The 23,531-nt window shown below is 38.3% G+C and overlaps 1 protein-coding gene across 9 annotated transcripts in view; it reads right to left on the bottom strand.

Moving 5' to 3' along the window:
* FHOD3 (formin homology 2 domain containing 3) overlaps window positions 1-23,531 on the bottom strand; it is a 428,715-nt gene that overhangs the window by 146,724 nt on the left and 258,460 nt on the right. For all 9 annotated transcript variants that reach the window (XR_013773704.1, XM_079301479.1, XM_079301473.1 and 6 more), the window contains exons 8-13: window positions 17,679-17,773; window positions 13,537-13,680; window positions 11,407-11,639; window positions 10,078-10,164; window positions 3,000-3,098; window positions 260-637 (exon numbers count right to left, since the gene is read on the bottom strand). Coding sequence is in view for 8 of the 9 variants with exons in the window: in XM_079301479.1 (XP_079157605.1) it covers window positions 260-637; window positions 3,000-3,098; window positions 10,078-10,164; window positions 11,407-11,639; window positions 13,537-13,680; window positions 17,679-17,773 (1,036 nt within the window). In the remaining variant the exon portion in view is untranslated. The remainder of the gene's footprint in view (window positions 1-259; window positions 638-2,999; window positions 3,099-10,077; window positions 10,165-11,406; window positions 11,640-13,536; window positions 13,681-17,678; window positions 17,774-23,531) is intronic.

Below are 23,531 nucleotides of genomic sequence, written 5' to 3'. Positions count from 1 at the left end.
TCCCAAATCATGGGTTATTTAACTACTGCTCCATAGAGGAAGCCAGGATATTTATTAACTACAGACCTGGAAGAAGAGTAATGATGTCAGCAAAGACACGGGAAAAATATCAAGTCAAAATACAGGCTTACAGGGCTAAAATTGGCACAGTATGCTCTGGAAATAATACAACATATAGAGTAGCATTATTACCACTTTAAAGTTCTTGAAAGGTGTTACTCATTAATCTAAAAATTACTGTCAGCTATATAAAATCTACCTGTTTTCCCTCATCATTTCTGCTTCCTTCTCTTTCACAGATGCTGGAGATTCTTCAAAGTCATACGAGAAGAGGTGAAAAGGAGTGTGTGGTACATAAGGTAATTTCTCCACGGTTGGAGATGCCTTTGGAGTAATGGATGCAGAGGAATTTTGGGGAGAGCTCAGCAATGCTGTTGCAGGTGAAGATGGTGATGAAAGGACAGAATTATGATGAGAGACAGATGAGTCAGGCACAGAAGAGGAGTTGCTAGAAAAGCTCTTTGCTCTAGAGGAGGCGAGAGGCCTCTCAGCTGGGGAAATGGCACTGGAGACAGCTGAAGAGTCAGAACACTGTGAAAAGCTTTCCTTCACAGCCTCATGCACATCTGGAACCTCACTGCAGGAGGAAAAAAATCATTAAAAAGGGAAGAGGAGAGAAAAACAGGGCAAAAGGAGATAATCAATAGTATAACTTGCAGAAGAAAAAAACCAAAAACTAAAGTAGAGTTAGACAAACAAAAACTTCCAAAATTTAGACAAATAGCTCATCTTTTTAAATAAAGAGAACTCATATATTTTTATCACAGTAGGATTCTTCTCGGGGTTGGAAACATTGGGGAAAATAAGCAACCCATTCTAAAGGAAAATAAGTTTTAAACTATAGGCTTCAGAACTAATTTTTGTGAGCCTTTTCACACCCTTTTCAGAACAATTTTCGTATATTTCAAGTTAGGTTGTAAACATTTTCAGAGCAGTACAAAGCAGACTGAGCACACATAAAAATAATCCATGGAGCACAGATGCTTGAAGATACTGTCTGCAGGACTGCTTTTCAAAGTCCAGATATCTATCATCCTCCCTGGAAATTTGATCTTTTTACTAAAAATGTTCATCCGACAAAGATGAAAATAAAAAAAGTACTCAATTAGCACTGTTCTATCAAAATTCAAGTTTAGAACAATCTCAAAGCAAGACCTTATTAGTTATTTGTCCAGGTATGAAGGCATTAATTTCTGATTTCTCAGAGTGTCAGCATTCCATGCTTATCTTTCACAGAGACTTGCAGAATTTGCATCAAAAGAAACAGAAAACACATCTGCTTAGCTCTACTGAAGGCAGATGTTGGTGAGTGACAGAAGGCACAAAGCAGGTGAAAAGCCATGGGGGATCTGCACTCCAGGGTATCTGTTTTCACTAGTCACTCCTGCATAAACACTATGCACGGGCTTTGGGCTGGATCACTTGGTAAGTGGCTGATTTCATTCTCCAAGACCACTTTTGCAATCCCCAACTGGCATGGAAGGTACAGTTCTTATCTGAGGACTGTGGGCTTGGCACAGCATAGGCAACAAAAACACAATTCATTTTAGATATGGGATTTATGCAGTTAATCACCAGGTGTTTTTTTCACCAGGTAATTGTTCTTACAATGGAAAATCTGAAAACCTTCATCTATTGTACCTGCTGTGCTTGACAGGAGACACTGAAGCCAGGCCAGTCCTATCTGACAGCATCTAACACAAATAACCAGGTTACAGATAAATTTTGTTTTGCTACAGAGTCAGTGAAAGAAGGTACTCAGGAAAGTCATGGGAATATCACCCAATTATCTTAAAGAGGTATCTATATATAAAAGACCAATGACCTAAAAACACATTATGCTCTTCACATGGCTCTTCCTCACCTTTTAAAGCAGTATTTTAGTATACTCATGAGATTTACCAATAACTTGTGTCTTAGCTTTGATTTTTAAAAATCAGATTTGAGGAAATTATCGCTTAATTTTGAAATGTGAGGCAGCCATTGGCTAGATTTGTAGACTGGAAGATAATAATAACAACAGTACAGTAGTTTCTTTGGAATTCACACATTAAACAGCTTAGTTTCTTCCTTCTGTGCTGTACAGTGTCTGCATGAATGTGGTCTATGAAAAAAAAAAAAAATCCAATCTCATTTGCTGAGTTGCAAAGCCAAATAATTTAACCTAAATCTAATGGCTGTCTAGAACAAGGAATGTATTTTCTTGCTTTCAGTTTATTAGGATCAAGTTGCCAAATGCCAGACACACACACACATATATATATATATATATCAGAAATAAGTGGAAAGATTTACATAAGAGTACTGATAGATGATGAAGAATATTGATTGATGATTTGCTTATATCTGTATTTACACAGAAACACGGGCATTTTAAAATATTTTGTATGTATATTATAAATATATACACACACATATATATCAGTTTTTCCTCAAAGTGGTTCTTTGCTATTAAGACATGAACAAAAATATATGAAATCTTAGACAGCATTAAAAGAATGCCAATATACTGCATAGCAACAGATATTCCCAACAAGGTAGTACTATGAAGATAGGATATGAAAACCTAAGAAAGCAAGCAACATCCTCAACTAAGCATTGTAGTATTTCATCATTGGCTTAAATAAGAACTTAAACTAAACCATGCTTAAAGTTGTGCTTTTCACTAAAGCTTTTAGGATTTGTGAGCATTACATAAAGGAGTGAGTGCAGACAGTTCATAGTGCACTGAACCTATATAATTAAACATGCTTCCATTAGCACTGCCACCCCCCAGCCCCCTCCCCAAAACTGTTACATGCAAAATATTTCCTTGGGGGGTGGCTGTAAAAGGTGATCAAGGAATGTGAGTGAAAAGGTGGATGCTGCTGCACACTGTGCTGGTGGGTTCACGCCAGAGCCTGGAGAAAAGGTGGAGGGACAATGCTGAATCCTGGTACCTGGCTTTGACCTGCCTATTGGCCTCTTCCTCCCCCTCATCCTCAGTATTGGGCTCTGTGACTGGCTGTTCCTCTTCCTCCTCTTCATATTCGTCCTCTCTGAGGTCAGACCAAGGAAAGAGGCATGCAATGGGGTGGAAAGAAAGAAGGTGGAAGAGAAAACAACATGAGTTGCCAGAAAAAGAAATGCGAAGAAGTTAGAAATGGAAGGAAGAAACTGATGAAGAGGGAGTTATGGCCCTCCTATGTTAGACAAAAAGCCAACTAAAACTTCCTGCTAAGAATGTGTTTGCACAAGGGTAGCTACTGATATAAAGCTGCTATCCTATCCCCTATTTACATTTTTTACTATCATTTTAAGATTGAAAGCTGCCATTGATTTTTGTTGAGCTTTGCTTTCCATTTGCAGCTGCCCTACCTGCAGAGGCATTAATGGAAAGCATTCATGACATTAGCAATGTTCAACTCATTAGTCATTACATTGTCTCTTTTTGGCCCAAAGGACAGTACATGCTGTGCTGGCATGGGACAGCTGGCACTGGACATCGTGCTTTCTAAATTAACCCAAATAAAACATTCCTGCTAAGTAACCAATAGCTCAACTGGAAAACAGAACAGGGTGAACCATTGAGTTAGAAATAACAGAGAGACCAAATCAGTTCAGGACTATTAGCAAATAGCAATATTTAAGTTATCAGATGCCAGTACATGAATTATTTCAGTAAAGTCATTAAGTATGGTCAAAGTAGGCTTCAGTTCAGCAGTAATTCTGGCAGAAGAGGAGTGTAAGTCATGCATAAAGCCTCTACAACCTACAAACTGCATAAGTAAAATAGGAAAACTATATTAAGCATAATGAAAAAGGCTACACTCTCTGCTTCCCGTTCCTTATATCTATGCTTTTCATCTTCCAAACCAACAGACTCACAGAAGATGCATTTGAAGTTGATACAATTCTCCACTTGATTTAATGATGTATATACAATAGGTTATGCTTCATGCAAGAACGAAAACATACAATCAGTAATGAAGTTTGCAAGACACTCACATTCCTTGCATTTTCCTGAAAGCTTGTTTTCTTTCCTCTCATGCTGAAGGGATGCTCTTTGGATTTTTTTCCATTTGGAGTTAGTTTCCATGTTATAAGAATAATGAGTATTTACAGTGTAAAATCATGAACTCGTTGAATGCAATGCAAAGGGTCAATCCAAAATTTGTTGCATTTATATGGAGTTAGTTACAGAATAACCAGGAAAATGGCTGTGCCTGGATCTTTTCTAATACTTTGGCAAACCTTTACAAAGTAAACACTTTCAACCATTCCTAAGGTGGCTTAGTGACATAACCATCTCAGTTGTCATCTCTTCATCTCCCTGTCCTTCCCACAAATATACACCTCCCTTACAGAGACCCTCTCAACTTTCAGACCTTTACTCATTTACTGGAAAAAACAAAAGAAAGAATTGAACCAGGGAGCATTCATATAACCCCTTCTTACCAGTTAAACTTTTCTATTTCCTGTGAAGGGAAACTTCTGTATCTGCTTGTCTTAGAGCACTTGGATTTGGAAAATAACTCATGAAGCTCTCTGGGATAATGGCACTCTGAATTTGAAAGTATTTATAGCCCCTTAAAATAATGACAGTGCAGTTTATGCAGAGAGAACCAGCAGCTATTTAAGCTTCAGTGCTTTCTTCATTTCCCCTGATTGGGGGGGAGACACCTATCGATATGTTTTAATTCATATAAAAACAGATATCACCTCGAAACTGTAATAGGATCTGGACCTGAAATACTCATCAAGTTGTAAATTTTAAATTTTTATGTTATTATTACTTATCAGGTCAATAGTGAGCCAAACCCTACCTATCCATCAATGCAGTTCTCTTTAATGGTATGGCTTCAAAAGAAAATTTTTCTTAACCTATCTTATGTCTCTTCCTTTACTGCATTCCTCATGGGAACTTCCAAGATATTTGTACAAAGAGTAAAATTACAAATTTAACACTTTTAGGCATCTCCTTTAGAACCTGCTTGACTTATTGCTTCAAATCCTGCCTTCACATGAGAAACTAATGTGTTCTCCAAATCTAAAATAGCAGGTTAGATGTTTTTCTGATATTGTTGCCAAAGACTAATAAAGATCTGATGCTACAAATAGACACTACCTTAGCTACCTTTTAATTTCATAGATAAATCTTTCAAAAATCTCTTTTTTTTATATCCCATTTCCATTTTCACCCATACCAACCAAATTGTGAAAAGAGTTATTATCTCTCTCATAACTGATCATATGCCATTCAATGTCAAAGCACACCCAAATGCTAGGTAGCCCAGCTCAAAAGAATATGTGTATATACATACACTGAAAAGGGACACATCCACGGATATGTGCCTGCATGATTATCCTGGAGATGTTTTCTTTGTCTAATTTCATGCCTCAGTTGTTTTAAATATCCAAAACTAGGAACCAGAGATAAACATCATGGAGAAAAAAAAAAAACCAACAACATTTGTTTCTTTCTATTACAGCAATAAAAATTAACTTATCTTATCTGGGCCTTTAGTAATCTACACCACAACCTGAGTCTTACATCAAATGATGATGTTGAGTCTCCCCATTTTGCTGTTTCATACCTGTCATATCTCTCATCATATTTGGCACAGACAGCAACTCCAAGAGATGTAAAACAAACCATCCTAAATAAAATTAAATAAACTCCACCCATCACTGTATCTTTGATCTAAGCCATTAAGTATTTACACAATCAAATATTTTCTTATAGTGTTGTGGAAAGTCACCAGAACATGAAAGAAACATCATGACAAAAACTAGAATTTTTCTGTAGTAAATGTTAGAGAAAAAGAAAAGATTAGTTATGGTTTGAGATGTCTGAAAACATGGAAATCATGACAATAAAAAAAGAAGCCTCAACTGTATCTTGGACAAACCAACCCTGCAGTCCTGGCTCTACATGAAGCAATTTGAACAATCATTTAATAGGGCCCAACAAGCAAACCAAGGCCTGTTGGTTAGAAACTTGACAGGAATTCAAAGTTGAGCAGAAAAAATGCTTAGCATGAGAGGCTCAGCTGTATTCATTGTTTTCTGGTAAAACCAAAACAGCATCACAATCTCTGCCTGCATCTTGGCAATCTCAAAGATCAGAAACATGCATTCTCTAACAAACAGGTCCTTACAGCTTCTCAGCCCAGCTTTCCTTTATTTAGGCAAATATTTCCCTCTATTTTTCTAGGACCGTAAAGGGTGCGAAAAACCTTTCTAGCCTAGAAATTTGTGGGAAACTTTGGAATTCCCGGTGCTACTCTTTGCTCAGAGGAAGAGTCCTAACAGGCTTCCAGGCAGGACCCTAAAAAAAGCAAATTTCATAGATACATAATTCCCTGTTTGCTTCTCTGCAGCAGATACAGAATGCAGGCTCTATTCTGGTAAGTTCTTAAAACAGCAGCTCTTTCACTTGTTAGGTGTCAAACACAGAAATACTGACAATAAAGTTCTAACCATGGCCAGGTTATCCCCAGCTGAATGTATTGAGTGTTACAAGATCAATCTTTGCAATTCTTTGGATATTTTTGATAATATAAAACAAATCCAAGCTATGGAAATAAAGAGCAGAGAGTATAGTAAAGAGGTAAATACCTAATCCAAGCTATTCACAGCTTCATAAACCTCAGTATTTAATACTTTGATTAAAACAACCTAGACTGTAACTTATTCCATAGTGATGGAGTCATTCACTCAAATGCTATTAAGAGGTGTCAGTGTACATCTCCCAGAAACTCACTTGAATATATTAGCTAAGGTCTGGCTGACACAGCCCTGACACCCAGGGTGAGAGATGAGTATGGTCTCTGTGCAGTAATGAAGAAAGGGAAATGCACAGAAAAATGTGAAACATTAATTTGAAAAATGGGGAGGGACACTTGTTTCTGATTTGTGTGTACCGAACTCACAGCTGTGCAGTGCTCAAGACAGCACTGAGAACTTCTGAACAGGCTGCCTTTTACTCTCTGAAACCCAGTCAGGATGAGACTGAAAGACAGAGAGACAGCAATTTGCCTTCTAATGTTTATTTAGCCAGAAATCACTGCATACAATAACAACATAAATATGTTGGCAATATGTTCATAATGCCACTTCTTGCATTTTTTTTCCTGACTATCCATAGTGTGGCTGGAAAAAGCTAGCTTTACTTTAAAAAGAAAACAAACAAACAAACAAACAACACAACCCATGGAAGAATGTGTTTAAAAATCTACTGCCTAAGAAGCAGCATGCTAGACCACAGACTGAGAGCACTCAGTTTGGACCAGGGCAGAAAACCTTAGGAAGTACCTCCAGCACAGCATTTAAACATGGTGTTAACAGGGCTGAAGTTCCTGCCAGGCTTATTGGTGCTCTATGCCATCATGGTAAGAGAATGAAGTTTTAGAAAAGCAGACCTGCTGCTGATCAGGACAGGCATCTTAAAATATGCTGCAGTAGATACAGGCCTTTAAATCAACCTTCAGCCTTTCTTAGTTAGTAGTGTTATCAACTGCTTCACTTATTTATTTAGTAACTAACAGATACATCAGGCTGGGCTTTGCTCTCCATGAAAACTATGTTAACACAAAGCAGATTTGGATCCTTATTTATTTTGAACCACAGGCAAAAAAGCAATACAATTAGTTTGGAAAAAGGCTGCCAAGTGGATGAAAAAGGCCTGCAAGTTTTCCTTTTGGTCGCCCTCAGCATTTATGGTCAACTTTTCCCAGCCCAAAACACAAAGTCTGCTCTCAATTAGCCTGGCATAGATCAGACCAACTCCATTGATTTCAGACAACTTTTCTGGATATAGAGCATTGTGAGACAGAAGAGAATTTGGCCAATATTGTCTTCTTTTTGTTGTTTTACCGGCACCATGAATTTCTCTCTTTTTGGAAGACTTATCTGTTGACACAAAGCAGATGACTGTGGACAACCTGTTTGATGTGGTAAACAAAAGCAAAGCAATTGCCAAAACAGCTGGTGAGCTAGAAGGAAAAGAAACATGAACATTGTGGGAAGAAGAATGATGGGAAAGAACATGAACCTTCTACTGATTTTGGTACAGAAGTCCAAAAGTAACCTAGAATATTTCCCAAAATAAAATTTAGTACAGTGTAAGAGCGAGACTTCAATCTCTAACCATGTCCATCAGAAGCAATTCTGCTGGGTTTAATCCACTGTAAAACCAGACATAAGACATCTGCAGCCACACACAAAGCTTAGAACTTTCAGCTGGAACAACACAGTAAGATTATCATTAGTATTGTTACAATTCCTACTGGGAAAGAAAATGTAGTGAAGGAATAAATATGGAAATCCATTTTGTAACTATTTTTTGGGAAATACAGCACTGCAAAAACTTACTGCCAATTTTTTTTTTTCCTTTCTCAAGAGGGACAGGGTCATGAACCAAAAGGTCATTAGCAGATCTTTCATGGCTGAACAGAAATCACTTTCAATTTACAGAGGTAGTAAGCAATTTTTATCCATTTGTATAGATTCTTTTCTACAACATCAACAATAGAAGCAGCAGGGTCATAATGAGCATTTCTTTTGACATATCAGGTGATGCCTGCATCATGTTCTAACATAAGATTTAAAAATTTCAGTACAAATTGCCACAAAATCTAAACTTACGATGTTCCATTCAAATCCTTTAAACCAATAAATATCTTGCAAGATCATGTGCTCAAATTTGAAAATTTGATTCCAGAAAACCTCTTTCTGTTTAACTTTAATTCAAATTCTATAAATGTGTAAAAACCTTAAAGGACTCGTTTAACCTCACTATTTTTCTGCTTAGACATTAATGAACAGAAGCCATAAGGCTTTTCCTTTTTTCCTTTTTTTTTGTCTCAGTTTAGCTATCAGGTATAGAGATAGTGTTGCACACATCTGGACAATTTCACTGAAAGTTGAGACTTACTGGAATACGATAAAGCAGGAAGGCTGTTTTTGCTCTTCCTACCACAACTACAGATTTGGGCAGATAATGAATCTAAAAATGTGAAGGACAGAATCTGTTTATCTAAAAAGCTTGTTTACCAGAAACACTTTACCAGAAAAATGACAATTATAGAAGATCCAACAGTTGTCTCACTTCTTTTTATGGTAACTTAAACAACTTGAGCATCCTCAAATCCTGGACATACTTTGTAGTCTGCAATGTCCCATGGGAAATAAAATCTGATTTGCCAGCTACAAATAATATTCCTTGATTTCTTTACCTTTACCTGATAATAGGACTGGGGAATGGAGGCTGAAGCAGTATTTTTATTTAACTAATATGCAAAGTAAAGATGAGAATCACACACATTCATAATTGAATGCCTGTATTTCTTACAGAGCAAGGTGAGCAAGCTGAACATTCCAAATGGGATTGAAGAGAATTTAATTATTGTCCTACAGAAGATAACTGCAACATGAAATTAAAATTGACTGCTTAGATAAATACTTCTTTCTTGTATTTAAACTTAAATTATGCTTTAAAATATGTCACTGTCAATGACTGCGTGGAGCAGAACTGGATAAATTTTTTTTCCAAAAAAGTAGCGTAATTGAAATTATGTTATGTTGGTTTAAAAATATTTTGAAGAGCTTCTGAAACTTGATCTGTGGTGCTTTTATTCCCTCTGGACTATTCTAGTAAAAAAAAAAATTACTAAGTCATTAAAAAATAGCTCAAACACAAATTTATTAGAAGTTATCAAAGACTGCAAAATAAAGCCAGCAAGCACACACAGTAATAGTAATAAAACATATTAGTAGAAGTTGTTGTCCTGGATGGCTTCTATTTGTTTAAGTAATTAAGGGAATGAACAGTTTCTGCAGAGTTGAAGCATCTCCTCATTTCCAATCCAAATTCATCAGTTTAAAATAAGAGTCATATGGATCATATTATCATAAATATCTGTTCCACATCCATGGCTACAGATTGCCAATCATATTGTTAAGTCCTGAAGCAGGGCCCAAGGTCATGCACAAGGTATCCCATGCAGAGCAGCTGAAGCTTCCAGCTGTACTCACACTGAAGATGCTTTAAACTCATCCTCAAATGCACTGTCATCCTTGTTATCAGCCTGTAAGACCATGGGGCTCTCAGCTGTCAGCCCACTAAACACCAGGCCATGGAAGGTGATGGAAAACAAGCATTAATGTGTTGTCAAATGCCAAAAAAAAGATAAAATAGAAAGAAAATAAAGTGCTGTTTATGTGGTATACAACATGCAACTATTGTTTCAGTTTTCTGAGTCTTACATTTTCATATTGCCAAAACCCATTAAACTTTAGTCAACCCAACTCTCTTTACAAGAACTGCTTTACATGCAAAATAGGATTTTAGGGCTCTAAGTTTACATCCCCTGCTAGCCAAGAGAAATCTTCAACAAACTTCTCAAAAGTTATAATACAAGATATGCCCTTGCACAGACCACGCTTCAGTCTTTCAAACCGCATCTTCAGCATTGAGGTGACAGAGTCCAGCTTCTTCTGTCTGCAGCTTATGTATCACCACCTGAACTAGTCAGCCAGATTCCCTTTAGAATCAACAAACAGCAGCCTCAGAGCTTGATGCACTTTGGTTGAAATTTCAGGTGTGTAAAATACATTAGATAACTGAAGGCCCACCAGTGCTTGCTGCACTCCACTGACATCAAAGAGAGGAGAGCTGATCAGACATCTAACTTTGGTAAAATTACTTCCAGCCCTCTTGAGCAGCAGTCAGATACGCTGAGGATCTGTGGCTCCTTTTTTTTCCTAAGCAACCACAACCTAAGGCAACCATCACAGGACTGGCAAAAACAACATCTTCAACTGACTCCACTGTTGCAGACTGCTGCTCAGCTAGCCATTACTGCTTCTCTTTTGCTAATTATAAAACATTAGACATATTCACTACTATGCTGTAGCCTCAAAGGCAAATATTTATGCTGGAATGAAGAGGAGGGAAAAAAAAAAGAATTAACTGTAACATACACAGAACAAATAGATCTGAATTAATGTTACCATGCTCTTGTTACAGTCTTCTGTTATGGGAACATAGTGAATATAAAATCTGTCAATAGATGAAATTAAGTTGAGTTAGTTGCCATACCAAATGCTCTATCTCATGAGGTTTGGGTCCACTTACTTAGGGCGGATGGTGCCAAAGAACTTAACTATGTAGGTAAGTCACCTACAAATCCACTTCTTTTTGTGCCGCTGTTTTAACTCTGAATACACCTTTGGGTTTTTTTTTATTATTTTTAATTTTTGTTCCAATGAAAAGAGGAGGAGAAAGAAAAGGCTACCATATCAACGTGCAATGAGCAGAGGTAACGGGGGAAGGAAGGAGCCCGGCTCAGCTCCTGCCCTTACCTCTCGCTGAGCTCCTCCCCGCGCTGCCCGTGGCTCAGCACGAAGCTGGCGGGCCCGCAGGGGCTGGCGGGGGCCGACAAGGTGCTCTTGAGGTTCTGGGCCGAGTGCCTGCGGCTCCGCCGGCGCTCCAGCCCCCGGCGCTCCCCGGCTCCGAGGCTGGCCCTCCTCCGGTCCTTGCGCCCGCTGGGAGGCGGCTCCGCGCCCTCATCGCCGTCCTCGTGCCGCAGGGTCACCTGCCAGACGAAGCAACAGCCCACGCTGGCCTCAGCTGCCACAGGCCTTCACACCGAGGCTAAAAACGCCCTGGTCCCATCACAGTTAACTACTGTTGGCATCACTGCTTCTACAGCTACCCCTGAGAGTCCCTGTCTATCCATTCGTGCAGTCTGGCAGCTCTCACAATGGAATTATATACTGATGCCTTGCATACCACACTATAGGACCTGTAGCAACACATTTCTGTATCTCCTAATCTGTTTTCTTTTTAATGTGGGAATGAATCTTCAAGGAAGCTGAGCAGCCTTGGACAACTAGCTCTCTTTATGTCCTTCCAAAACACTTGGGTGAAGACTTGGTTCTAGTGAAGTCAGCAGGAAAAAACTCCATGCATTGACTGATTCACATTTCCTCATATTCAGACATGACATTTGCAGTGATTAAGTGGAAGTTACCATCTAGGGCGTGTTGGGAATAGCAGAGGACTAAAGCATGGGTACCACGCCAAATTGCTGCATGCCCCTGATGTGTCAATGTGCCTCTAATAGAAACAGAGTGTTAGCTTATGGTACATGAGAAGAGATATCCCTGGAAGAAACAACATATTAACTGGAGGCTCTTATCTGAAATGCAGCCTAACATTTAAATGATCACTGTATGAGAAAGATCCACTCCAATAGGCAGAGGTACAGAAAGGGCAATGTGTGCCAGCAGAAGAATGCCTATCTTCTTGTTTCTATTAGTCTTGTTATTCTGGTAATTTTTACCAGAAGTTTTTTTGGGTTTTTTTTTTTTTAAATTTTTTTTTTAAATAAATGGGGAAGCGAGATATCTCTGCTTGGGGTAAAATCTGTTTCTGTGAGTAAAACCAGATTTTTCAGGTAAAAAAACAGGACTGGCAGAAAAAAAAAGGAAGAACCTGCATAGACATGTTTAAATTTAATTTGGTCATCAAGAAAAAGCTGGTACCCAACTAAGTCAACAGTCAATTCTGCAATTAAGTCTTTCAGTAGGTGGAGCATGCACAGAAAAAAAAAAAAAATCCATCCTTTTAAGATTAATCACTATATTTTAAAAGGGTTTTCTAAGATGATGCCTCTGATGACGGAAAAAGAAAAAAACATCATTGAGCCATGTCATTCTCTTGCTCTTCCTATAAATTGCTGTAGATACAGCTTAGCACTGCTAGTTACTAAAGTGGCATGGGAGTAGAATTGATGGAGAAAATGGAGAATCAAGTCTATGAAAACCTTTGCTGGACTTAGGTAGAGATGAAGTAATTTAATTTTGTCACATTAGAACACTAGTTCACATTTACATTACAACTTCAGCCTAAACCTCCTAGCTCCAACACTTCCCAAAGTCTGAAAAAAAGGCTAATTATTAAGAAACTGGATATCTTACTCCTACATATAAATGCTTCAGAAGTAGTTATTTTATACTTAGGTGGTAAATGTAGAGTTCCTCATTACTCCATTGCTGAAAACTGCATAGGATCTGGTCCAGTGTAAACTTTTAAACATGGACTTACTGGATATTCTGTTGCAGAGCAAGTGGTATTTGTGAAGTTGAGCTCAGCTGAACCTTTCTCACAAGCTGAATACTTTTGCACATAGGAAGAACTTCTATTTGCTCCAGCATGTGTAACTAGCAGTTGCAGAAAGGAGGCTAGTAAATGTGCTGGTTTGCCTTGGACTGTGCTGCAGCTTTAATATGAAATGCCTTTGCATTAAAGGCAGCTATGTGCCACATCAGGTCACATATACAAATGTGTATAATACTTACAGCAACCAGATGTTTTGCTTTTAAAATAGGAGAGATAACCAAATTTCACCTAGGTTACATTCCCCCCTCCTCTCAGCTTTGAAGTTTGCACAAGCTGTAAGATGCATAAAACAGGGCATGTTACGTTACCTCATAAATGTTAAATTGCTCAACTAAGTCCAAGTCTGTTCCTTTCTTGTTCAAGTGTCTCTGTGAAATAGCTTCAATGCCTAGCTCTTCCAGACAGTCCACCACATCGTAGAAAGAGTCTTGATCTGGCAATCCTGACAGCGTCTAAGAATCAAAGGAAAAACACTTAAATCTGCTTGTTTTGAAAAGAATTAAACAAAGGATTTTAAAAGCGGGTGGCAAGTGGTGCTATGTATGATTTCAATAAAGTAAAACCCATGATGTGGGATTAGAGACACTGATAGAAAACAAAAAACAAGTGGCACAGTTTTTAACAAACAACTCTCTGCACTGTGTAGAAAAATGAATAATTGGCAAAACAAATCAATGTTGTTATTTTATACAAAAAGTACAGAAAATGTAGGCCTATAAAATACACAGATTCTTTGTGGCTGCAAGTACAGACTTAAAGAACAGAGAATGTTAACCATCAAACACAGGGATAAAAGCAATGACAAATAAAAAAACCTGAAACATAAAGCTAGAAAGAATAAAGCTCAGTTCCTACTGATTCCTGAAGTTTAGCCTTAAAAAGAAAAAGTCCAATGCACAGCTGTGTGATGTCAGGATAGAAGGAAATATCCTGCACAGTGTGCCTCCTGTCCTCCACACCTGCAGCAGCAGCTGTCTTCCCTGAGTACAAATTGACTTCTATTACAGAGATAGTGAATCCTCTCCTCCCTTTCAAATTAAAGTCTTTATTATACTGACTCCTTAATTCCTATTCCAGCTTGCTACTGATCTCTAGTCAGTCTGTGCTGGTTTTTTTTCTACTCTTTATGCATGATGCAGAAAAACTAGTTTAGTCCTGCACATGTTGAGCAGAATCTACTGAACACACTGTGCCACCTACATGCAGGACAAAACATCACTCACCACACAAAGCAACACAGTTTTTCTGGATTAGCTCACCAGAGAGTTTACTCTGAACTAGTTTTCTTTCTCCCATTCAATTAGCTAAGTAATTCATCTATATTCCTGACTCAGAGGAAAAAAAGAGCAAAGGAAAGAGATGTAAAACCCGGGCCCTTTCCAAGGAGAGTTACGTCTTCTCATGCTTGGGATGGGATGAACTATGCTCTGTGAATGCTGCTTTTCTGGAGCCCATCTTTTCCAAGGTGGCTCTGAGCAGCCCAGTGCAGAAAACAGCAGTCCCCCTGGGCTGTCTCTCCAGCAAGAATTATATTTAGAAAAATGGGTCTGGATTACATGACTGATGAGAGAGAAACAGGCAGATGATATAGCTGTCTTGTTAAAGCACATCTGTCCTCTGATGTAAGGCACTGAAATATCTGCATCAACAACGTACATTTAAATTTAATTTTTTTTTCCTAACTAAACACAACACAGCAATATTTTCTTCTTCAGTCATTACAGGATTATTAACTGGTGAAATCCACCACAACAGGAATTCTTAGCAACAGACCAATTAAGTATTAAGGTTATATGTTCAGGCTTTAATTAAGAATTTATCCCTTCCAGGACAGCATTTAAGCCTCTGTTTACAACCCACTGAAGACTATGAAACTAAAATGTCCTAAACAGTGCTGAAAACAGATACCACATTTATTTTGTTTCTTCCAAAATTGACACCTAGCATTGAGTAAAGAATCCAAGGATTCAGCAAATGAAGTTCTCACACTGAACGTTCAGTGGAACTTTAACTTGGATGAAGAAATTTTATAGTAGAAAAGTGCTCAACTATGAGGCTTTCAGTTGCAAATGAAAGACGTGGACAGTAACTACTCTGACCCAAATGTCTTCATGCACAGTAGAATGTGATATTTTATCTGCAAAACAGTGGAGGAACAGTCAGATCTTCTGAGCATTTACTTACAAAAATAACAGGAAATTATCTTAATGTTGATATGCAGATTACCCACCTTCAAGTATAGCTTTTTTAAAATCCAACGTAAGGCTGTAGACTGGAAAAACAGCAGCATAAGGTAGTATTTACTGGCAACTGCTGCTTTCAGCAGACTTTTATTGGTTATTATAATTTTAAATCACACAGCCGTGTAAATCAAATTTTCACTGCATGTTGTTAACCAGAACTGGGCAATTGAACTCCCAAGTATAGAAATAAAATATTTTCCCTTTGCATGGTTTGTCATTGCACTCACAGATCCACTTCCAGAGCCTAAAGCATATCAAATTCAATTTCTAACTTATCCAAGTAAAATAATAAAGGTTATACTGGAACTATGTATAACCAGAAGTATATCTGCACTGGGATCACTCTCATCTAAGAGATTCATTAATGCATAAATCCTCACAAATTAAGAGAGGGTTAATAAAATATTGGCATAACTAAATTGGTTAAGCATCAACAAAAGAGAGGGAGAAGATAAAAGGACTGGAGCAATTCTTATGTCTGGGCAGATATGTTTTCTGCTCTGGAGCAGGAAGGAAAACAATCTGTAAATGGATACATAGATAAAGAAGAGTACAAGCATGCTTCCTTGAGACAAATCCTTCAAGAGGACTTTGCCTGCACTGAAAACTTTGACATTTCCTTGTCTAGAGAAGCTGAAACCATCTGAGCCTTCTTTGTATTCTCTGTGGAGGAAAAAATTACAACTGTTACATGCTGCTTGCTGTTTTCTCTATAATCATGAAAAATATCCCATTAAAAACATCATAAAGCTGCCCATAAGCCAGATCATAATTATAAGTGTGGATTTGTGGGATTCCTCTCTTCCTTGATCTTCCTAACTGCCTTGCTCCTTTGACTGTGGCATGCTTTTTCTTTTTGTGTGTTTTTAAAGAACTACCTCCTCCTAAAAATAGCTTTAAGTGTACCGAAAAACTCAGACTAAAGGAATCAACTACAGGCTAATAAAAGTGTCAGCAGGGAAATTCTTTGAGCAAGTCAAATACCAGGTAGGTTACAACTGTGCAAATGATGAAGAGAACTGTCTTAGAAAGAGGAATCAGTACACAAAAGGTGGAAGGCAGAGACATTAATGACTAGTCACGTTGGCTTTAGCAACAGCTCCAGAGGGAAGCATACCTAACTGGTGAGGCTTTTCAGAAAGAGTACAGCAGCAAGGTAAGGTGGTCTTTTTAGCCTCAAGAGGAACCTTACTGCTGTGGAAGCAGGAACAAGAGTGACTCTAAGCATAAGTTCAGCAAGATCAGTAATGTCACCAGATTATGTTAGTCTCTCTCAGGCATATTTGCTAGAAAATATTTTCCATTAAGAAATCATTTTATAAAAAATAAAAACAAAAACCAGCCCACAATTACAATCATGTTGCCAAGAGCCCAATAAGCTGGCAGCCTGGTGTATAACCTCCATGAACAAACTCAGCATCTTCAAGTGAATACAATGAGTAATAATACTATTTCCTAATACTCTGCCCTATTAAGTATAACTATAAACCACATGATTATTTTGTTTGCCAAGGGTATGTTGGTCTTCTGTGCTCTTAAAAAAAAAAAATCTTCAATTTTAGTACCCTCCTTCAATTTGTCAATGACTAGATGCAGATTTTTAAGGAATTTCCACTAATAAATTTCTAAATTTCAAGGGCTTTCCATTTTGTCCCTCCCAATAGCAAAAGTCAATACTTCAGAAAATATTTGACTTTACTGCAAAGCTATGATTTGTAAATCTGGTCACCACAAAATATAAAGAAATAAGAAAAAATATGACCTTACTTTTTTAAGCAGAAACACTCTTACTAGCACTCAGCCCTGTTCAAATAATCATATTTATATTGCAGAAAAAAAATATTTAAACTATATAAATTAGAAAACTGTGTGATCTTTTCACCAGCACTTGCTTTCCTACTTTCCTTGGATAGTCTGTTGAGTTAGTTTGTCACGTTTTCCTTTAGCACTGCATTGTCAGTGCTGGGAGAGGAGCCATGTCAGACCACAATTCCACACAACATCCACCAAAATAACAATTCTGCTCCTGGCTGCTGCCTCTGGGTGGCTGCAGCACAAGTAACAGGAGTGTGCTGATCGATTACAGCTTGTTCTGCAACATCTCTGTGATCAGTCTCTGCCATCATATACCCTCAACAAGGAAGTTCATTACACAATTGAAAACACTAATATTATCTGCACCAGTCAAGCTAACAAAGTAAACAAACCTTGTTAACCAAGGTCATTGCATAAACCAGTAGTTCTGTATCAACTCCATCCTTCTCCTCCAGTATCTCCATGATGTTGGACCATGGCTTGGCTCCTAGAGAAAAGAAGAAACTATTGGTTATGGTGGTCAAAATGGAAAGCTACAGCAACAACACTCATCCAAGAAGTAGCACAAGTTGGAGAATGTGGCCAGGTGAAAGTTCAAGCAGAAAGATCCAGCTTTGTCTACAGTCTGCCCTACTTCCCTGAGAACAAAGTTAATGTAGACAGTGAAAACTACAGTCCAGCCTATTGCAGGGATATAGAATATGGCAGGTGGACTCTCCAAAGGTACCAACTTCTCTCCCCAATGACAAAGGAAGCTTTGTTATCACAGTGTGATAACAAATCTAAAAAATTCTAAAATTTCTAAATTCTAAAATTCTAAAAATCAGGTGACAGGAATTTTACCCAGCCTATCACAGGTTCACATAGGCTTTGATAAATCTTCATCAGAGACCAAAATGCTGTACTTTTAGTGTGCCTGCTGCTCCTATTTCTGTGCTGTTGCTGAATTGTGCTGCATTAAGGTAATGCAGGTTAACAAAACATTGTGGCAGAGAAATGGTTTTCTCAAATTACAGGTTATGTGTCTTGGAGAAAAGAAATTATCAATGAGGGGAAAAGATTTTTGCTCTGGCTCCTTCTCCAAATACTTTAATAGGAAACCTACCTACAGAACTTGCAGATATTATTCTCTCATTTCCCACTATGAAAGGTCAAAATTTGTGCTTTTAGTTATTTGCCTGATTTGCATGTTGATTTGAATTTGCATATTTCTCTGATACCTAAACCAAATAGTTTAGTGAGTTATTGTGCTAAAAACATCAGGCAAGCAACATACCACCCAGACTCAGCCTCTTGTGTGGAAAGTACCTTGTAAAACTGTCCTGTCTCACTTGACTGAATGGCAAGATGGCTGTATTTACCAAATTTTATCTAGGAAAGCTGAAATAAATAAAAGACTGCAATTCAGTGTTTTGTTTGGAGTAAAGTTAAAGGTGAGGACTAAGCAGAGAGCTAACTTTAGCCTAAATACTTACTCAATTCAACTACACAAACACAACTGTGACAGTCTTTCAGAGGGAAACATGCACAGTATTTCAACAGTCCACTTTCCCTTAACACTATACAGATTATGAGAATTTGACTAGAAACAGGCAGCAAAATGCAAATGTGCCATCATAGCCACCTGTTGCTGGCTGATCAGTCACCCCAAATTCTACATCTGCATTACCTTGTAACAGCCATTGCTTATTAAAGATGATATCATATATGTTCCCTGCTACTCAGACAAAAAAATCTCTGCTAACCAAGGATCTGCATTTTCAAGGCAATGGCAGTGGACTGTGTGGAAAAACCTGTCTAAAAGTGAATGTGCAGGCAGCAATATTTTTCTTTTTTTTCTTCCCCCTCAGACAGTCTCTGATCTTTACTACTGAGTCAGGACTTTTTTATCTTAAGCAAAATCAAAGGAGGAGGGGGACTCACTCTCAGCTCTCAGATGTATCTATACACATTGCTATTCAATACTAATTCAAATACATGTCTGTAATGAAAATACACTAGACACCTCCTTCTTTACCAGATTCTCTGTATTACCAGACATTTTGTACAGTATATGTTCAAAAGTCATGTGGAACAAATTCATGCAGCTTGCAAATGATATATGATCAGCAGGAATGATACTCTCACTACAAAAATGTTTTCCTGTGGTTTTCAGTGAAAAAAATGAAAAATGTAAGAAAATAGGAAAGAGAAACAAATTGGGAAAACTATGCAAGTCTGACTCAGAATAACACCATTTGGAAAAATGGTGAGTTTATAACAACATAAAACCATAATTATTTAATCCACTGAATTATTCAGTGATAGTCCTTTGTTATTGAAGGCAGGTTCTACTCTTATGGGAACAATCCTGGTTTGTTTTTTAGGCAGCATTCATTTGATTTGTTTTCTTTCCCTGAATGTCTCAATAATTCTTTATTATCATAAAATAATAATTTCATTGTCACCTTGTTCCTTTCCTACAAAGGTGATACATAATTTTCTTCTATCAATGCTTCTATTTTATTTCAGAATACAATTTTTACAAAAATTGTTAATCAGGCACACTTACTAGCAAGGCAGCCCTGTAACAGTTGATCTATCAAGGGCTTTCTTTTCTTGTTGTTAAACTTCCAAAATCTAGGCTCAAATTTCAAATTCTTCATCTATTCCCTAACTACAGGAGGCAGTACTATCAATGACTTTGACAGAGCTATTCCAATTTGTAGCAGGTAAAACCTTTCTTTCAAATGCTATTTCTCCCATTATGATCTCAATCTGAACAGGCAAGAAGTGAATGTGGAAATAGGTGTAAGGCCATTTACTACCCACTCAGGATAAGGCAGTTCTGCTGTGGGAGTTGCACCATGAGCTTCCTGGTTTGCTGTCCTTGAGTTAATATTCTTGCATATATATAATGAGAATCTATAGTTTCCAAGCTATGATCCATACAGCATGGGACATATGCAGATTCAGCTCAGCTCCTCCTTTCAGAAGTCCCTCTTCCAGACCCTGTGCATTCCAGTATGATTAAAGTGGAAAGAGACCTGCACAGATTGGGATCATGAGGAAAATTGCATTTGAAAAGAAAGGTTTCATCTGGTACCTACTGGAGTAGCTCTGCCAAAGTCATTGACAGTACTGCCTCCTCTTGGTTCTAGCTAGGGAATAGGTGAATTTCCTCCTTCACCAGATCCTGTTGAAGAAAAGTTATGATAGAGAAGAATGATGATGTAGCATCCCAGTGATTTTTCTGGGAGCAGATGGGGATGTTTCCATAAGGTTATGACTTTGATGCAGGACTTGTGGCAAAATCAATGGGAGTGATGAACCAGGCTCAGTGAAGTGAAACACCAGAAATTGAGTTTTGTGTGTTCTCCTGCCTCCTAATGGGTAAAATGAGAACTGTTTGACTGCCCTTTAGAGCCTTGACACTTGGAAGAGCTCTTTATCAGAACTGTTCTGACAGGGAGGCTGTAGCCTCAACTCTGATGCTACTTGTACTGTTACTAGTAACCATGCATGGTGTATGGACAAAGAACGATGGGGGGGCAACAATCAAGTCAATATTAAATTAATGCAGTCTATTTTCTGAATAACATTGCCTGTTGTCTTCTCTCAATTTCATCTTTACATATTTATTTTAATGCTTTTGTTCATGTCATACACAAAACTTTGACGCCACAACTACAAAACATCTGCACAGTTTGTATAAAGCATGAAATATCTTGCACAAAGGCAGAACCTTGCATGAGAACTTTCACTAGCTTAGAGACTGCCTGTGTTCAGCACCTATAGGCTGTAAGGGTAGTGATACTTTTGGAAAGACTTTGACATCTTGTACTTCTGGCTATTTATATATGAATGAACTTAGATCTTTCCATCATACCTACAGCATGTGTGCTAATTTAGTGGAATCTAACTATTAATGAAATTGCAGGAAAAGCAGAGAACTAATAATGAGGGCCATTTGGCTTTAATCTCTGTCCAAAAGAAGCCCTAGACAGCAGAGTGCAATGCCAGCTCCACTTCCCAGAGCCTTTGCAGTCCAGAATGCTGAAACTGAAAAGAGATCAAATTCCTCTGGAGTTCTGAAACAAGAAAGCATGGGAGAAGGGAGGGGCCAAATGGAAGTGCAAGTAGAAGCTAATTCCTACATGATGAGGGCCATGTAGTTACTCATTTATGGTCTGTTTGTAGCTCAGAGTAAAGCCAGTACTTCTGTGGATCTCTGTACTTCAGTTTGCATATGGATGTATTATTCACACATAGAAATCACAGATGGGATTGCTTTGAAACCAGGCTGAGCTAGTATCAGGTTCTATAAGTTAATCATGTGTGGTACACATGTTGAAGAATTATGTCATATCTCATCTCCTTGTATGTACATGAAACATTGAACTTTTATCAAAGCAGCGCTGAACGTAATTACATACCTGCAAGATTTATTATAATGGTTCAAGAAAAGGCATATTGCTTTTTCTCTAGTTCTGTTTTGTTTCATCAGTCATTAAGGGCAACTAATTAAAAATTATAAATTAAAATATGGTACATCCACATCTAAAAGAGAAAGGTTTTGACACTGTCTCCCACATCATTCTTCTGGAGAAACTGGCTGCTCATGGCTTGGGAGGGTGCATGATTCACTGGGTAGAAAACTAACTGGGTGGTTGGCCCAGAGAGTGGTAGTGAGTTCAGCTTAGCAGGCAGATGATCACTCTTAGGGTTCCCCAGGGCTCAGTGTGGGGCCACTGCTGTTTAATATTGTTATCAATGATCTGGGTGAGGGGACTGAGGGCATCCTCAGCCAATTTGCAGGTGACACCAAGTTAGATAGGAGTGTTGATCTCCTAAACGGCAACAAATCTCTACAGAGGGATCTGAACAGGGAGGATCAATGGAATGAGGCCAATTGTATGAAGATCAAGAAGGTCCTGGTACTTGGGTCACAACAGCCTTGTGCAGTGCTGGGGGCACAGGGGCTGGAAAGCAGCTTGTCAGAAAAGGACCTGGGATTGCTGGACAAGAGTGGCTGAACATGAGTCAGCTGTGGCCAAGAAAGCCAATGGCATCCTGGCCTGTGTCAAGAACAGTGTGGCCAGCAGCACTAGGGAAGTGATTGTCTCTTTGCACTTGGCACTGGTGAGGTCTCATCTCAAATCCTGTGATTTGTTTTGGGTCCCTCATTGCAAGAAGGACACTGAGGTGCTGGAGTGAGTCCAGACAAGGGCAATGAAGCTGGTGAAGGGTCTGGAGCACAAGTCTTATGAGGAGCAGCTCAGGGAGCTGGGGTTCTTCAGCCTGGAGAAAAGGAGGCTCAGGGGAACCTTACTTCTTCTCTACAACTCCTGAAAGGAGGATATAGGCAGGTGGAGATCATCCTCTTTTCCCACTTAACAAGTGACAGGATGATTTAGGATGGATATTAAGAAGAATTTTTCACCAAAAGGGTTGTCAGTTTTTGGAACAAGCTGCTCAGGGAAGTGGTGCAGTCACCATCTTCAGAGGTATTTAAAAGACATGCAAATGTACCACTGAGGGACATGGTTTAGCGATGAACTTGGCAGTGCTGTACTAAAGATTTCACTCAATGGTCTTAAAAGTCTTTTCCATCCAAAATGACTCTGTGACTCTATTATGTTTATGACGTAAAATGAAAACTAAATATTAAACCAGAAAAAAAAACCTGTTAAGGAGCTAAGTATAAGTGCTTAATTAAAACAATTTTAAAAAATAGGAAGAAAGAAAAACTGGGTATTTGGGCTAAGGTATTTGCAAGAGTTCATTAAATAATCCACCAAAGCACAGGTATGAAAATTCCTGTAAAACCTCTCATTATGTTCTTAACATATGCTCATCTAACTGCATGCAACAGTTTTTCCAAGTCTTGTGTTGTTACTTGTGTTATTACTTAGGGGCCTGTAAATGATGGTCCCTAAATGATGGCCTAAGTCTGCTCTATGGATAGAGAAGGGAATACTTTGTTTAGGGTCCTCCTTTCTCCTTTTCCTTTAATGACTACTAGCTTGTTAGTAGGTACAGAGCATTTTGAGCTCATTGAGAATACCACTGAATTCAGAAAGCTGATGAAATACTAAGAATGATGAAAAAAATGAGCCATAGTGCTCACAGGTACATGAATATTAGAATCATATCTATGCTTATTGCATTGTAAGGTTTACTGGTTTTAATTCAAAACAGAAAGCCAACCTGCAGAATTCACTGTTTTGAATTGCCCCTGCCTACTTCCCTGCTAGAAGAGATAA

Source organism: Erithacus rubecula (assembly GCF_903797595.1).
Source record: "Erithacus rubecula genome assembly, chromosome: 3".
Lineage (NCBI taxonomy): Eukaryota > Metazoa > Chordata > Aves > Passeriformes > Muscicapidae > Erithacus > Erithacus rubecula.
The sequence above is the reverse complement of the archived record's forward strand: the minus strand, read 5'-3'. Positions and strand labels throughout refer to the sequence as shown.